The following is an 18283-nucleotide window of genomic DNA, read 5'->3' as shown; positions in this document are numbered from 1 at the left end:
GTGCCAGCTCCCAAGTCAGGAGAGGTCAAGAGCATGGGCTTGGGGTCAAGTCTTGGCTTTGTTGCTCGCTAGCTGTATGATCTGGGATGAGTAACTGCACCTCTCTGAGCCTTGGTTTCCATATCAGCAAACAGGGCGCTATGAGGAGCAAATGGATTACATTACGTAAAGACCTTGGCGTGCGTCTAGGCCCCCCAGAGTGCTCTGTGGAGGCTGAACACAATGATGACAAAACTCAGGCATTTGCAACAACCTAGATGGATCTTGAGGGTACTCTGCAAAGTGAGGTAAGTCAGAGGAAGAAAGAAAAATACTATATGATTTCACTTATGTGTGAAGTCTCCAAAACAAACACGTTGATGTGGAGAACAGATTGGTGGTTGCTGGAGGGGGAGGGGGCAGGGAAGGGGGAGGGCAAAATGGCGAAGGGGATCAGTTCTGCGGTGATGGATGGGAACTAGACGTGCAATGGTGAACACTATGCAGTGTACACAAATACTGTATGTTACACACCTGAAATAGGTATGATCTTGTATACCAATTTCACCACAATAAAAAACACCTGCCAAAAACCAAAAACGAAACTCAGGCTTCTTCTCGCAGAAGAGGCCCCCGCCCCCCATTAAGCTGGTTCTCTAGGGTCCAAATTGACTTCCGTTCCTCCAGCCACATTCTGTTGCCTGGTTTCTCTTCAACTCATTGTGGGATTTCTAGGTAGAACCAGGGCAGTGCTGTGTGACCCTGGACAAGATGCCTCACCTCTCTGAGCTTCAGTTCTCATCTATAAAGGGGACTAAAACCACACGCCCTACTTAGGGAGCCTCATTCATGCAGGGAGGTAATCTGTAAGTAACTGAGTGCCCCACAAGTGGAGGAGAAGTTATCGGAGCACAGGGCGAGGCTGACCGGCTGGTCCAGATGGATGCTGGACCGGAGATCTTGGCCTCGTTAGAACCCTCCTTCGGGGCAGCAAGCTGATAACCTGGATAGCCCCTGACATGTAGCATCTTAAAGTGACCGTTCCCAAGTGCAGGAGGTCCCGGATTTCTCTTTCTTGCACTCACATGCTGCCGCTGCCACCTGGTAGGGCCACCTCCCCCCAGGGATGAAGGGATGAGGGTGAGGTAAGGGCCAGCACCCCAAACAACAGGACGAGGGTGCTCCGTGAGTGAGAGCGACGAGACGGAGCCGACTAAGTCTGTCTGAAAGGAAAGAGGGATGGAAGGAAGGGAATGAGACCAAGAGAACAGAAGGTCAGGGTCACTGCTGAGAAGCTGCCTCTCTCAGACTCCGGAACTCACAGACCAGTACGTGACCTGGATGTGGGGCTCCAGGCCTGGCGGGCAGCGTGGGCAGCGCGGGCAGCCCGCCCATTGTTGCCTGCTCAGTGGCAACCAGAATCCGGAATGCCAGTTTTGACCCCACCTCCAACACACAGCCTGGATGGAGAGGCCCCTGGGAGGGTCTGTAATGTCCAGGCAGCCACATGCTCGAGGGGCCTGAACTCTCCCCAGCCTGCCAGCCCCGAGAGCAACCGCTAAGGCACTTGGTCTCTGCATTTCCCTTTCCTTCCCTTTCACTCGGGACAGCGATCTTCAGTGAGGCACTTACATTTCAGTGAGGCAGTCTGGCACTGTGTGGGGGGCACTTACGGCTGTCCATAAGGAGGCAGGTGGCACCTGGGGTCGTGAACACTCTGTAACACCAAGGATACCCCCACACAAGGAAGAAGTGTTCTGACTGCCACAAAGTCAGAACCTTTGGATGTTCATACAGATTAAAAAAAATGCTTAAATTTCTGAGCCATGATTCCAATTTGCTCTTAGGTATATATGCAAGGCTTTAAAATATATACCGAATTTTCCACGCACGGCACTACTACAACGAAATCAAAGACAGACAGGGCATCGCTTTATTGAAAGCTATTCACCATTTCAGAAAATCATGTCACTAAGGCAACGATGCGGCTGGTGACATCCAAGTTGCCAAAACAACACACCTGTGTCAATCTGCCTGTGACACGGTTGTGTCTGCAGCAATTCTCTGCTTAGGTGCAAACATCTGACCATTCCAGCAGAGTCATGCCTGAGTGCTGATATATTAAACTACAGGTTCATTTTACTGTAAATTACTCTTATGCCCTGTCCCCGTTGTTTTATAGTTAGGGCTTTATATTGATTTTAAAAAATGTAAAGTGTGTGTCGGTTATATGATCCATGAACTAGCTTCTGGTTAGTGGAGGGGGCATCTAAAAGTTCTTGTTTAAAAACTCGGGGGTGGGGGGCCCCGAGCCCAGCACGGGTGTGAGCCATGGAGCCTGGGGAACGCATGCCATCGTTAAGTACTCCTCGGCCTCAGAACCACCCGCGTTGTCGGGTTTCACAGAGCCCTGCATTGCCCTCTGTTGCTTTCCCCCAAATCTTACCTCCTCCAAAACGGTTGTTTTTCTGCTGCTTTTGGTCAAACAACCGCTCTACATGCAAGGGTGACAGAATAACTAGAGGGAGAGCTGTGATGGGTCAGGGTGGACTCAGCGCTCGGGTGCAGCCACCCAAGTGAGAAAGCAGGCTGGGCAGCGCGTGACACCGGTGTGCCCCTCCCTCACCTTCGGGGAAGCAAACACTGCTCCCCGAGGTGCTGCTGCGAGGCTGGCCGACGAAAGGGCTGCCCTTAGAGTCCCTCACATCTGACCATCTCACAGTTTCTGGCTGGGGGGTGGGGCCCACACCCGAGTCCCCTTCCATAAGAGGGGGTAGATGAGAAGGGCCTGCCTGGCCCCACCCTGGTAGCAAGGGGGGCCACAGGGTCAGTGCTGGAGTGAAAATGAGAGTGGGGGGGGGAGAGAAACTTCTCTCTCTCCTGCCTCCTGACCTGCTATTCTCCGACCACCTGGCCCAGCTGCCAAGTCCTCCCCAGAGAAGGAACTAGAATTACCCACCGTGTTGCCAGCTTTCCTCTCTGTAGAATCAAAAAATGCCGACGTGGCAAACACAGAGGGGCTGGTACCCAGCTCTTCGAGTTCTAGCCTCCGCTCCCTCCGAATCCAAGCAGGACCCCGCCTGGGGAGTTGGGGCCAGTTCTCTACCTTGACTCTAACCCCCTCCTTTAGAACCCTCATTGCCCGCGACTGGCTGTCTCAGGAGAGGACAGGCTTGGGCTGAGGGCTTCCCGGTGCTCAGCTCCCCTCTCCTCCCAGGGCCCTGACACCCACCTCACGTACTGAGTGGCCGCTGGGAAGGCCCCTCCTCTCTAAGCCACAGTTTCCTCACCCCTGACATGTGGATTGCAAACATATTCATGTTGTGGGGCTGCTGGAGGGTTATGTGGGATCAAGATCGGAAGGCATGGCACCAGCTACGATGAGTAACAACTCTGGGGTTCATGGCCAGAGATATGTCCTAGAAGCTATGTCCATTCTGCTCTTGCAATTGCACTTGAAGGGAAAGAGGAGAGGGTGAGTGAGTGGCTGTGCCCACTCACAGGTGTCAGGGGCAGCTCAGGCTGGCTTCCGGGCTGCGAGGCTGAGCTTCAGTACATGCTCGCATGCAAGGTGCATGGGCGTATGCACACCTGTGGGGCTTACCTGTCCACCTGGACTTCTGCGTCTTTTGTCTCTGCTTTGTCCGGTCCCCCTCCATTGATCCGTCTGTCACCACTGGTGAGAAGGTTCAGCACAGGCTCTATCTCTTTGAGCAAGTCATTGTGCTCCCCACGGCCCTGAAGGGTGACCCCAGCATTCTTCTTGGCAGGGTCCGGGCCTGGAGGCCTGGGCGCCAGGCCGTTGGTGTGGGACAGCGAGCCAGCCTCCTGCCCATTGTCGTGGGTATGCTGTGGCCCATTGCCAGGACCGGTGGCCCCATCCACTGGGGGCAGCTGCTCTTTGCAGGCTGATGACTGGTGCGACAGATCGACAGCTGTGGTGGGGGGACCCAGGGGCTGTGTCACCCGGATGGTCTTGGGGGTCCCATCCCCAGTAAAGGTGGTCTCCAGGTGCGTGGTGAAGCCCTCAGGGCCCCGCAGGATGAGGACCACGTGGGTCTCGGAAGCAATGCCCCGGAGCACCTCCAAGGCATTCTCATAACTCAGGTCCACCAACGGCTGGCCATTGACTGCCAGAATGATGTCTCCAGCCTGGATGAGGCCGCTCTGCTCTGCGGCTCCCCCGCGAATCAGGTCAGAGATGATCACGGGGGGCTTGCTCACTCGCTCCTTCACCAGAAAGCCCAGGCCCCCCACTTTGCGCTTGAAGAGGCGGACAGAAATCACGTTGGGCTGGATTTGCTGGACGCTGAACATGTGGTTCTCCATGGTGTCCAGTGCCCGAGGGTCTGAAAGCCTCAGACTACGTTGAGCCAAGGGAACCTCGTCAGGAGGAGCCCAGCTTCAGGCTGTGCTGAGAAGGAGCTGGGGGGGGGGCGGGGGCTGCAGGGGCCGTGGCGAGTCTCTTGGGCTTGTCTTTGACGTCAACTCGGCGTTACCCGCTCATTGCTGTTTGGCTGTTGGTGGCATGATTTCATGCGTCTGTCTCCTTCCCTGTTCTCTAAGGAAGTGACGGTCGATCGGGCAGACGTCAGGAGAAGCAGTGGGACCTGTCCCTAAGCAACAGGTCAGGCAGACAGTGAGGAGAAGTAGCTGGTGGATGCGTCTAGAGGTGACGCATACTCTTGTGAACTATTCTCTGGGCATGGCCAGCCCACAAGATGCAGACGAGACCTGGGGCCTCCTGAGCCAAAGAGAAGGAACAAGGGAGGGGATGGAGAGAATTAAAAAGAGATTGAAAATCATATGATCACATCAAGAGACGCAGAAAAAGCATCCAATAAAATCCAGCACCTATGTATGATAAAAAAAAAAAGTCTCAGCAAAGTGGGAAGAGAGGGATCATACTTCAACATCATAAAGGCTACATATGTGAAAAACCTACAGCCAACATCGTACTCAAAGAGAAAAAACTAAAAGCGTTTCCCTTAAGATCAAGAACATGACAGCGATGTCTGCTTTCATGGCTCTTACTCAACATAGCTCCAGAAGTTGCAGCCACAATGATCAGACAAGAAGGAGCAATAAAAGGCATCCGAAAGGGAAAGGAGGAAGTAAGACTGTCATTATTTGCAGATGACATGATACTGTGCATACAAAACTCTAAAGACTGCACTGAGAGAGAGACCGATGTAGAGTGCCCAACGCTACCTTCAAAACGAAGATGGGGAACTCAGAAATCTAGCCATAAGATGCTCTGGAGTTTGGAAGCCAACCTCGCTACAAAATCCTTTATCTTCAAGGAGGATACTTCTCCTGGAACCCAGTTACTCGCAAATTGCATGGGTTTATCTCCACGATCAAAACCCTGGAGAAACCGCAGACAGCCAGCCCCAGAAATCCAAAAGCAAGAATCATACGTCCTCTCTTATTTTCTCCTGCCACAAAGGAGCGACCCCTTCAACTTGTCACACCTACAGCCTTTGTCTCCCTGAGTTTCACAAACAGTTTCTGTCCACAGGGCAGGAGCTCGGCCCGTGGGTCTCTGAGCTCGCCATCCCTGCCATTCCCAAAGCCCTCACAGCAACCCCCGAGAGGGGATGCAGCCTTCTGTGCAACCACCAGTGAGAGATGTCCATTGGCCTTTACGACCCTCGTTGTAATTGTCGATTTGTTCCAGGTTCAAGAGGACAGATCGGGCCACATTAAACACCAAACTGGGCAAAATACTTACCAAAGACACGGGTCCACACAGAACTTCTAAGGACACATTCACTCCACAGGCTGCCTGAAGCCCTAACAGAGAAACACTAGCAAGCATGGACTGTGTGTCCCCAGGTGAACACAAGAGCATAGCAAGTGCTCAACGAGTGTTGAATGAAGAAGAAAAATCTCAGATTAATCATAGTGGACATTTACTGAGCACAGGCACTGTTAACATAGGTTTTTTCCTTTAATTTTCACAATAACCCTTCGATAGACAAGAAGACCAAGGCTAGGGAAGGGTCAGTGACTTGTCCAAGGTCAGGTGGAGAGAGATGGCAGAGGGAGGGTTGGTCCAACTCTTGAGCCTGAGCTTTTCCACTTAGACCCTAGGTTTTAAAAATTTCTATTCTAGTTCTTTTTGCAACTGTCACCAGCTCCCCCGGGCTCAGGGACATGAGGTGTGGTTGGGGTACCAAAGGCCAACAGGATGCTATGGCCCAGGTGGGTGTACACACCTGTGGTATGTATACAGAAGGCAGTGATGTGTATCTTATGCGTCTGGGTTGAGACAGGTGATCTCTGGCTGTGGGTGGATTGGGGACAGGTGGGAGACAGTAAAGAACCTGTCCAGCTCTTTCCTTATCCCCAGCTCCATCTGTACCCTGGCGCCCCCTCTGCCGGCATCTTCACCATGCCTTAGCTCAGCGAGAGAGCACTCATCTGCCACTACTAACAAAGTGACACTCACTCCCTCGTTTCCCTTTTAGCGGATTCCCAGGGTCACCCCGGGGCTAAGGCAGCTGACAAGCTCCTGCTGCCTCTGAGAGCAGGAAGTGGGTGCAGACATCCCCCCAGAGAAGGAGGCACCACCTCCTGGAGGCCCTGCGGGGCTGGTTAGCAAGTCCAGCATCCCCCCTGTGCAGCTTGCATTACGTAACCCGCCAGTCCCTCAGTGTGAGTGAGGGAATAATGACTACCCAGCCCAGCCTGGGCTGCGTTCTCCATCTGGTGTTGTTCTGTGTGTATGTTTCTCTCCACGTATTCATGCATCGCCCTCACACTGTGTCATTTCTCTGCTGTGTGTGTGAGCATGTGTGGCCTGCGTATCACCCAGCTGAGTGTCTTTCAGCATCTTGCGGTCGGGGTTCAGGTGTGCAGAGAAAACATCCAGAACCACGTGTCCCTCCTCATTGGGGGAGGACCGGTCTGCCCTGCCCCCTTGCTTCTTTAACTCTCCATGAACCCTGGTTCTTCCCTGTACCAAACCCAGGATGTTTACTGTGTAAGTGGAGGCAGAGACGGCTGGCAGCTCCAGCTTACTCTTGAGTGTCCACACTGGGCATGAGGCTGAGGTATCTAATTAAAGAAGGGACTTGAAGGTGAGCTCCTGGGAAGGCGAGGTTTCTGCTTTCTTCTTCCACAGGCTGGCTTGGGCCAGACCTGACCAAGGGACAGAGGCTGGACTTGGCTTGAGAGAAAGAACAACAGCAATCCACGAACCTCCCCAGCCTGGCCTCTTGCTTTCTCAGCTGCTTTCCAATCAGAGAGGGCTGCTGGCTGGTGCTTAGGAAACTGGGGTGCTGTTTCTCAGACTTTGGCCCGAGAAAGGTAACTTGAAATTTGGAAGGAAGTGGAAAGTGGCTGGGCTTGAGAGGCAGGGATAAGTCAGTGTCTGCTGTGAGGCAGAATGAGAGAGAGGGAGAGAGAGGGGGAGAGAGAGGGAGGGAGGGAAAGAGAGGGAGGGAGAGAGAGGGAGGGAGGGAGGGAGGGGGAGAGAGGGAGTACACAGTCCTGGGTCTAAGTAGGTGGGTGCTGAGCACTCGCCATGACAATACCCCCACAACACCAGGTGTCTCTCCTCTTCCTTCCCGAAGTGCACCTTCCTCTGCTGCCGTATTTTCAGGCTCACTCTGACCAGTGCTGTTTGACTGTCCCATTTTACAGATGAATAAATTAAGCTGCTGTAGGGAGACGCCCTTGACCCTGTTTGCCAATGTCCAGTGTCCAGCAGGCTCCTCAGTCCTGGGCCAACCTGGGGAGCTGGCCACTCTTCTGCCACAGGGATGATTTTAAAGACACTTTCTAGCCCTCTCTGGGTGCTTCTGGGTGAGTTATTTTCTCTGAGCCTCAGTCTCCTTGTCACCACCAGTACTCACCACCCACTGGGTAGCTAGGAGGACTGGACGGAACAGCAAATGCATGGTGCTGGGCAATGGCACAGAGTGCGTGCTCAGAAAAAAATGGCCTCCTGTCATTGTTACATAACATGTAATGTTTTGGGCTTTCTGGCGTATAATTTAGCCACTTTCTATTCCACAGCAGTCTCGCCAAAGGTACATCATGTGCCATGCAGAAGAGGGCCCTTTGCCGGAAATCACACTGAGGCATCTCACGACAGTCACAGTACAGGGCAGTGACTCCACCCCAGCCTCCGCCCCTTGGAGCTGCGATCTTAAACAAATCACATGTGCGTGCCCGCCAGAGTACATACCATGGAAACAACACTGGGACCTGGGCCTCATTCAAGTAGTTCAGTGGCTTCGGTGTGTTTATTTCAGTTACCTTGCTGCGAGGAAATGAGCGGCTGACTTTTGGGGATGCCTGCCAGCGAGAAGCAGGGAGCCAAAATAGGCCAGCGTCTGCTACTACCATCTCACTGCGCGACCTTGGGCAAGCTACTCTCCAGCCCGGCCCATTCTGCAGTTGGAGGAATGGCCACAGTAGCCGTTTGGAGTGACTGGGAGCTGACAGTGGGCGAAGCTTGGTGCTGAGCCCTCGGCATGGGTATCCTGTGAAGCAGGGGCTGGCAAGGGGACTGAGGTTCAGAGAAGTGGGTCTCAGGGAGTGCATTCGGAGTGCTCACCAAGGTCAATACTAGTCCTAACAATAATCCCACAAAATCATGCCTCTCTCTTTTGCTCTCCAAAGCACATACTCCTCTACTGCCATGTTCTTCGTCCTCGCCCTGACCAAGATCACGTTTGATTGTCCCCATTTTACAGATGCGGAAATTAAGTTACAATAGGAAGACGTGCTTGTCCTGGCTTGCCTGTGGCTTTCCATGTCTAGCACTGGAGGTCGGAGGATTTAGGAATCAGAGACCATTGAAGGGTCTAGACTTGTGTCATCCAATACAGCAGGCGCTGGCCACATGTGGCCATTGGACTCCTGAGCTGGGGCTGGTCCCACTGAGATATGTTGTACGAGTAAAACACACATTGGATTTCAAAGACTAGTGAGGAAGAAAGAAGATAAAATATCTCAATAATTTTTCGGTATCGATTACATGTTGAACTGATCGTGTTTTAGATATATTGGGTTTAGCACAATTGTTAGAAAATGTATCACCTGTTGCTTTTCACTCTGTAGAATGAGCCCGCTCTGCAGGGAAACACCACACAGTGGCTCGAGTGGTACTGCCCCCTGGGCGGCGCCAGCCCAGGGTCTGATTCTAGAGTCTGGCTTCTGGGCCGCCGGTCTTCCTTGTACCCCACTGTCCCTTTGATCCCCTCAAGCATCTACCGATAGCCAGGCAGAAAACACTCCTTTCTAAAGAACCCAGGAAAATAACATAGAAGGTTAGCAAACATCTCCCCACTTTTTGAGGCTGACTGCTGGGAATAAGCCTGCTGGGGTTCTGGAGAGTGGGGGAGAGAAAATCCACCTAAAACCCTGCACAGAGACAGGTAACAAGAAGGTGTTACCTGGGCCAATAGTCTAGTGTCCAACATCCTGCCACCCAAATGTCATTTGAAACATAGCCCAACAATACAGTAGATGTTTCATCAAAAAGAATAAAGCAGATCCCCTGGGCAGGTAGCTCAGGTGGTTTGAGCATTGCCCTGATATGCCAAGGTTGTGGGTTCAATCCCTGGTCAGGGCACATACAAGAATCAACCAATGAATAAATAGAATGGAACAACAAATTGATCGATGCTTCTCTCTCTCTCTCTCCCTTCCTCCTTCTGTAAAATCAATAAATAAAGTACTTTTAGAAAAAAGAAAAGCAGCAGGTCCCTATTTACAGGTAGAAAATGAGCTCCAAGATATACCATTGGGTTAAAAAAAGAGAGAGAGAGAAAGGTGCCAATGTATAAATGCAGAGAACATCCTGGAAGGAATGAGCATCAATGGTTGTATCTTACAAGGAGTACTGGGAGTCAGAAATAGGAGGAAGTACTGATGACCTTCGTTGTTCCTATTTGAATATCATTTAAAATTTTTTGTTTTTTTTAAAGATTTTATTTATTTATTTTTAGAGAGGGAAGAGAAGGAGAAAGAGAGAGAGAAACATTAATGTGTGGTTGATGGGGGTCATGGCCTGTAACCCAGGCATGTACCCTGACTGGGAATCGAACCTGCGACACTTTGGTTTGCAGCCCGCGCTCAATCCACTGAGCTACTCCAGCCAGGGCTTTAAATTGTTTTTATCTTGTGTGTATTACCTTTTAAATGAGCAACGGTAAAAGAAGGAACACCCAGCCTGTGAAAGCCCAGGTGTTTTCGGCGTGCACACCCACAAAATCTCTAACGGATTTACAGCCCTCTTTCCCATCTCTCTACAATCTCCTTTAAAAGGCAAATTCAAGTCCTCCATGTCCTAAAACAAAACAAAAAAAATACTGCCACCCCCAACATGAACAAAAGACCAAAACCATAACCCAACGGTGCTCTTAAAAACAAACTTCCTTACACCTGCCAGACAGCTCATCCTAATGCCTTCCCCAGGAACCAAGCTAACTTGATTGGTGCTTTCTCCCACACCAAGTCATCGCCACAAACCCACCACCTCTGCACGTCTGGGGGTAAGTTGGTGTTTTGGGGTTCCCAGAGACATGGACACCCTGTCCCCGTGGGACCTTCCCAGACACATAACCCCCCCAGAGGCATGTGTACAGTGTGCTTGCACTGACTGTGATATTCCCAGAGCAAATGCCCACACCTCAGGGAGAGGGATGAGCACAGCTCAGAGTCAGGAGCATGAGGGGTGATGATTATTTCAAGTCTGACAGCGCAGCCTGCGCCTCAGGGTGTGGGGAATCTGCACTCTCTTACATCACTGCTTTGAACGGCCTCTTCGTGTGGCAGTTTGACACAATCTGCCCCTAAATTTACAACACACAGTCCTCTGGCCTGGCAAATCGATTTGTAAGACTTTCCCCTGCAGATGAACTAGAAGGGTTATCTGTAAACACACACACACACACACACACACACACACACACACACACGACTCTTCCTCGCGAGGTTGTTCAGAGTGTTGGGAGACTGGGAGTATCTGAGCTTCCACCATTGGGGGGGCACAGCCACACGACAGAATGCTGCGCAGGTATGACATACGGAGGAAGTGGATTGGAGAGGATCAATAGGGAATGGTTTTCAAGACATATTACTGAATTTGAAAAGCGAGTCACAGAACAAGATATATAAATTCATGTCTACGTCCACCCTATGTATTTATCCATGCTCCCATATAAGCTTGAAGATGCACTGAAAACCTCTGCAAAAACACCTGAGGTATCAGTAACAGTGGTCGCTTCTGGGAAAGGGGACTGGGAGACAAGGGGTTGGGTGGGAGGAAAGCTTACTTTTCATTGTGCAATCTTTCTGTGTATGGTATATTCAGACCACCAGAATGGCAATATTTGGTGAGTTGGAACGTGGAACACCAGAGAGGCGGCCACAGACTCGGGCTCTAGATGTGGGCGGTGAGTCAGTGTCCTTGGGGTGGGGAGGGGTGGGGCGGGGTGGGGGGCGTCCCTGGTCTGTTCTATCACTAGGAAAGAGGTACAGGAAGGGTGTCTCCATGTTGGAATAGATCTGGGGAATTATGGAGCCTTCATTTCATCTTCATTTTGCAAAGCTCATTTTTATGAGCTAGTTCAGCCGACTGTAGAGCACTATATCCATCAAGCAGACAGAAAATTCCAGGGCTTGGGACCAAGATTCTTCAATTCCTTCCATCCGTGGACTGCTCTGCATCATGAAATCCCCAGAAAGGTATCTCTTTCCTCACCTTTGCCAGACCCCATTGTTGGAAGTGCCATGTAGGGGTCAAAGGCATTGGCCTTGGAGTCAGAAGGACACCTATTAGCTTTACATTCCTCATCCGTAATACGGGAACAATACATTACTTGGGATAATTAAATGGGAATGGATTTGGTGGGACAATACACGTAATGTGCATGGCACTGTTAACTATTATTTTTAGAGTCAATTTAGATTATACCTCAAGGAAAATGAACTATTTCGGGTCAGATATGCAAAGACAATCATGGCTGAAGATGGCCTTATTACTATAAAAAGGAAGCATTTCACCAGTGGTCTCTGGGACGTTCTTTGAGAACCATTAAAAAAAGATGGTACATTTTTTGACCCCTAATAAGCCTCCCCCTCTTTTACTTTGTTTCTTCCTCTCCTTTTCTCTCGTTTCCTTACTCTTTCTCTTCCTTTTCTTTCACCCAAGTCACCCACTCGCTTACTAATTATTGCATAGCTTCCACCTGGGCGAGCAAGGCTCTCGGTGCTAGGAATGTAAGAATGGACAAGACAGACAACATTCCTACCCTCAGAGCCCACAGCCTGGGGGCCGAGATGGGTGTAGAGAGATACTAGCAACAGGCATAGTGAACAGAACAAAATAGAAATACAGGGCACTAACAGGAGCAGGGACAGGACAGCAACAGTCTAAGGGCTGCTGGTCAGGGAAGGCTTCCTGGAGGAAGAGTCAGGATACAGAGTTGGCCAGGTGAAGGAGTTGGTGTTGGGAGTGAAGGGTAGAGGAGAGAAGGTACTGAGGATGAAGGGAGCAGGTGTCTGAGGCACTAGACGAAGTCCACTGTGGCAGGAGAAAAAAATTCTAAAGTTGGACAGGTCTCTAGCAGCTAGATCAGGCAGGTCTTTTGAGAGCCAAGTTAAAGATTTTGGACTTTATGCTTAGGGTGGTGATAAGCCTTTGAAGGGTTTAGAGAAGTTCCGTAGTCAGATCTGGATTTTACAGTTTACTCTGGCCGCTGGATAGAGAATGGGTGGGAAAGACAAGGCTGGCTGGCCATGGGGAGTCCACTTAGGAGGCTAGTTAGGGTTAGGGTGGTGAAAGGGAGAAAGGAGGGAAGTGGGTAGGTTAAAAAGAGATATTTAGGAAGTGAAGTCCACAAGATTTGGTAACTGATTAGGTGGAGGTGGTAAGAGAGGAGGAGGTGTCCCTGGTGACTTCCCAGTTTCTGGCTTCCACAGAGAGACAGAATGCCAGGGTGGGGGGAAAAGGGGGGAAATAAAAGATAAGAATAATCATTTGATACAATTCTTCTTGAGTAGAAATAACTAAGTACAAAGAGCCAACATCCCCTTGCTATTTCCACAATTCTGAGAAGTAAGAGAATTATAGATAACACACCTGACTTGGCTCATTCCCCAATGGTGCCATTTACTGGTTGGTCACTTGATCTTAGACAAGTCGTTTAACATTTTGAACCTCCATTTCCTTTTGTGAAATTGAAAACCTTGGGAAGTGGTTGTTTTTACCTATAAAACAACTACTTCCCAAGGTTTTTGTGGATTACATAAGGGACGCTGTAAAGAACACTTTGTAAACTGTAAATGTCAATTGTAGTGGCGATGTTGAGTCTCTGTTTTTAGGAGGACATCAACAACAGTACCCTCCAAACTGCAGCTCCGTGTTAACTTGAGACTCAACCAAGTTTCTCCCCTCATGCCTGAAATCCTTGGGTGCCACTGCTGTGTCAAGAGGACAGCAGAAGGGGCTCCGAAAAGGAAAAAGAAGAATGGTTATTGTAAGGAAGCAGGGATAATATCTGCTCCCTTAATTTGAAAGTTCCCTGTGAATAGATCAAAACATTCATGTAGACTTGAATCAGTTACAAATAAATTTCAGCACAGGGAAAACATGTTAAACAGAAAACACAAACTACAATGGCAGTAGTAACTCCACATGTCAGATATATCAGTATTAACAATAACTGTAAATGGGTTAAACTTGAGCGAAAGATCAAGACTCTCGGGTTGGCTAAATGCATGTAGTTGCCCTATGTCAGCATGACAGGAGGGAAACGGCTCACTATGGCAGGTACGAGCCTCGTGTACACCTGCTGGTCATTTCTGCTTTGGTGTGAGGGATACAACTGACTCTCTTCTTAGCATGTGTTAGCACCTAGTAAGCACAAAGTAAATATTTATTGAACAAGTAATCAGCTATCCACAGCAATGTCTTTCATTGAATTTTTATGAGTTAGGTTGAACTATATTAAATTAGTAGTTTTGCAGATGATCAAATTCACCAATGTCCTACAATTCAACCTAATATTTTGAATATTTTTTACATTTTTTATTTTTTTATTTTTATCCTCACCCAAAGACATGCCTATTGATTTTAGAGAGAGGGGGAGAGAGGAAGAAGGACATCGATGTGAAAGAAAAACATAGACTGGTTCCTCTCCTACGAGCCTCAACTAGACCAATTATGCAACCAAGGCATGTGCCCTGACTGGGAATTGAACCTGCAACCTTTCAGTTTATGGGACAATGCTTCAACCACCTGACCCACACCAGCCAAAGCTGAACATTTTTATGTATAAGCACGCTAGTGAATTATCTAACTTTATTCTTGCAAGTATATGAAGAGCATGATATTATTATTCCCATCTTATAGATGTAGAAACTGAGGCTCAAAGATTTTAATTAAGTCAGAGACCTCTATCCAGCTAGTGTCAACAATGGGGATTCAGAGCAACTTTGTCCGCACTCAAAATCCTTGCATTTAAGACAAACTTACTACAATGTTTTGTCAGCCCCAACAATTTCCACTGTCAGCTAGTTTCTAAGTACACAACCTTAGAACCTATAAATAATGCCAGTTCAAAGTCTTTGCTTTTATCCCCTTCCTAGTACCACTGCATGTCTTTATTTTAGATGGCCTGATCACCACCTATAACTGGACAATAGTAATTGGAAGATGAAAGTGACCCTGGGGGTTTTCTATTCCAATGGTTCATAATTGGAGTCTTTGGACCCCAACAGCATTCAGGGCTCCCTAAAAATCCTGGAAATGTATACCCAACTCTTGTGACTGTGTGCGCATGTGCATTTCTGTGGGGAGGGAGCCATAGCATTAATATGGTTTTCCAAGAGCCCCATGACCTGCTAAGCAATAAGAATCAAAGTCGCTGGATTTATCCTACATTTTGCAGATAAGGAGTTTGAGGCTCACAGGTGGGGAAGAACTTATTGAAGATTCTTAGAAACAGGCTCAAAATTAGGATTTAGGTCTCTTGCATGGTTTCTTCTCACATTCAGGTCACATGCTCAGTTTTTGTTGCCTCCCTCGGGAAATCAGGGTGTTTACTCAGGGCCCTACATTCAACAGTAATTCTCAGCTCGGGATGTGAGTGGCAGCCTTCTTGGCAGGTTCCTTTCCATCTAGTTAGACTGTTTCTTGATTATTCAAAATTAGCCCAAGGAGTCAAGTATCTCCTCAGCCCTTCCTTCCTGGTGAACCACCTTTGGTTATTATCCACCTCTCCAGGAATGAAAGCCGGGGGCGGGGGGTCTGAGGCTCCCATGACAAGTGGAGGAGGGTGCAAACCATCACCAAGTTGTGCACACAGTTCCAGGATTTTCAGGTGGCCCAGAGCCCTTAGGGGTCCATAGGTCCCACACTAGTTGCTTATCAAGGTAAATGTTTAAAAGATCAGTTTCATAATGAGGGCAAAAAGCTGATTATACTTACTGAGCGTTAAGGAGACCCATAAATTGTAATGTAAGTTTTAAATAAAAATAAGGATCACAGTATGAGACCCCTGCTCCAACTCCTTCATTTATTCAGCTTTTATTAAATAACTACTTTGTTCCAAAAATGGAGCATCTTAATGAACTATGAGACTGTACGCTCCTTGATGACAAAGATCATGGTTCCCTTGTTTACTGCTGTACCCTCAGTGAACAGCAAAGTGCTTGGCATGTAGTAGGTGCTCAATAAACCAGAGTCTCCATCTCCAAGTCTAAAGCTATTGAATGAAGTAGCCTGGGGAGGAGGTGAGAGGGGCGGTGGAGACCTCAAGAACTGGAGAGGCCATGCCACGTCTAGAGCGCCATCCCGGACAGTGGTTGCTATGCAGGAAGGTGGGGCTGGTGTCAGTTCACTGCCTGCCAAGCGGCTGCAGCGAGACGATAACATGGCCCATTAAGAAAGAAAGGAAAAGTGAGTCTTCACACACTTGGGTAACAACACTGGGGTTCAGAAAAAGAAGCCAAAGAGAGAGTCTCAATAAAGTTTGTAAGATGACCGCTGATGAACACAGGCTAACGAGACAGGTTCACGAACCAGCAGGCATCCCTGAAGAGTTGTTTAGAAATGCAGAGTCCCAGGTGCCGCCCCAGACCTATTCATCGGACTCTGCATTTTAAAGACGATCCCCAGTGGTTGGTGTGTGGACTGTGGTCTGAGAAAGCAGCCAGCCTCTACATGCCTGTGTTGCTTTTCTCTGCAGTCCTGCCAGAGCCTCCAGCAGAACACTTCAGTCTAGAGAGTGTGAGAGCATTAGGCTGAACCTTGTAAAATTGCAGACAGTCAACTATTTTGTGACCTACAAAAATGGCAATTTCAAATGAAATTTCAATTTCAACCCAAACTCTTACCGTCCTGCACAGAAGTGCTCAGACACAGGTTATTGCTGCTTGCTCTGGCCAGATTCTGCAAACAGCCCCCGCCAGCATACAGATGAGTTTCCTTCGGTACCACAGTGAAAACCTGGGCGTTCCCGTGACATACAATCTTGGGGTATTTTTTTGAACATTGGAATGTGCATTCATGGTCTGCCTACCTGAATGTCAACAAAGAGCTGGAGTAGGGGGTGGCGCTCCCAGGTGACCCCCCTCACTCATCGGTTTCTTGCCAGAACCCTATAGGCATTTATTTGACTGTGGGACCCCTGCTAGGTAGTGAGTGAGGTTTAAAGGGAAGCAAGAAAAGTCACCTTGAGGCGCTGCTCCATGAAAGAACAGATGTGCTCAGTGATCTGGGTCCTGTCACAGGTGTCCCCTACCCACACAGTGGACTTTTATTCGGCCCTAACAAGGAATGAAGCACTGATACCTGCTACCGGCCAACCCGGTCCCCAGCTGCCTGAGTGCTCTCTCCATCTGTCCCAGCCTGTGCCCTGTGGCTGCTGCTCACCTGACCTCCTTTCCCCTGGGTTAACGCTGCTGAGAATGGGGCAGCCTTCCACACAGTGGTCATCCTTAACTCCGCACCTGCTTCTTCTCTCACCTCGGTGTGTTTACAAAGCCCCTTCCTGGAGTGCCACCTTTCTCTCGACGTGGAGCTTTTCCTTTTGATGTCGAACCAGTCCACGCCTACTCATTCCAACAAGAGCGGAACGGACACCAGCCCCTCCCTCCGTGCAGTGGGGCGCACAGAGTCAGGTCCCGCACACTGTCCTAAGTGCCTGTGCCTTGGGGCTCCCGGGCTGGCTAGGTCTCTCTCTCCTGTTGCACCAGTGCGCCCTGGAAGCCCCTGGAAGATACCCCTTCTTCTGCATTGAGTGACACATTTGCACCCTGTTTAGCCTCACCGAACAGTGCTCTGCAAATTTCCCCCGAAACAGAAATCACAGGAGGAAGAATGACATCACCTTGAACAGCATCTAAGCTAACATCGCAGGTGCGGAGGAAGCCGTGGGTGGGATGTCATGGTTACGGTGGTAAGTCCTGGGTTCAGATCCCGACTCTGCCATTTACTGACTGTGCAGCTTTGGGCAAGACACTCAGCATCTCCGTGTCTGTTTCCTCATCAGTCAAATGGTGAATAACACTTTTGGGGGCTCCTGTGAGGATTATGTGAAATAAAGTCATATTTCCCCAACTGGTCTTATCACCTTCATATCTCTACCCACTACGTCTTGCCTGTAGAGTTACTTATCTACTATTTTTCCTTAAAGTTAACTCACTTTTTACCTTTAATACTTACTAGAACCTCATCACGAGGAACAATATCCATGAGATCACAGCATGAAAGTGCTCGCTACATTTTTCCATTACCTCTGAGAACAAATAAGGAGTCAAGTTAAAAAAGGGATAGCACTTCGCCCCCATCAGGAGAAAGCACGGAACACATTCCACTGGGGCACGTCCTCCAGAACAACTGACCGGTGCTTTGCTCCGTGAGAGCCGAGGAAAGACGGCCAAACTGTTCCAGACCAGAGGAGACGAAGCAGGGACAGGCACTACCAGTGGTGTGGCCTCCGGGGTTAGATCCTGGAACGGGAAAAGGCCCTTCATGGAAAAACTGATGACATTCAATAAGGGCTATAGTTTAGTTAATAATGTTATATCATTGTAGTTTAGTTAATAATATTCTATCATTGTCAGTTTCTCATCCTTGATAATTGTACTATGGCTATGAATGATGTTTACATTACAGAACGCTGGAGAGGGGTATAAAGAATCTTGTTGCACTGTTTTGTAATGTTTCTGTAAGTCTAAAATTACTTAAAAAGTTTTTTACAAATGGGTGCCAGGTAAGCAGTCTCTCACTTTGCCCCCTCTCTTCAGCACCTGGCAACCACTAATTAGCTTTCGTCTC

At 49.2% G+C, this 18283-nt stretch overlaps 1 protein-coding gene across 2 annotated transcripts in view; it reads right to left on the bottom strand.

Annotated features, from left to right (window-relative positions):
• Positions 1–18283, bottom strand: part of NOS1 (nitric oxide synthase 1) — a 152501-nt gene that overhangs the window by 70536 nt on the left and 63682 nt on the right. For both annotated transcript variants that reach the window (XM_045842213.1, XM_045842203.1), the window contains one exon: positions 3584–4723. In XM_045842213.1, coding sequence (XP_045698169.1) covers positions 3584–4308 — 725 coding nt within the window. In that variant the 5' untranslated portion in view covers positions 4309–4723. The remainder of the gene's footprint in view (positions 1–3583; positions 4724–18283) is intronic.

Source organism: Phyllostomus hastatus, unplaced genomic scaffold, assembly GCF_019186645.2.
Source record: "Phyllostomus hastatus isolate PE091 unplaced genomic scaffold, TTU_PhHast_1.1 phas_contig_1162, whole genome shotgun sequence".
NCBI classification, from domain to species: Eukaryota; Metazoa; Chordata; class Mammalia; order Chiroptera; family Phyllostomidae; genus Phyllostomus; species Phyllostomus hastatus.
The sequence above is the reverse complement of the archived record's forward strand: the minus strand, read 5'-3'. Positions and strand labels throughout refer to the sequence as shown.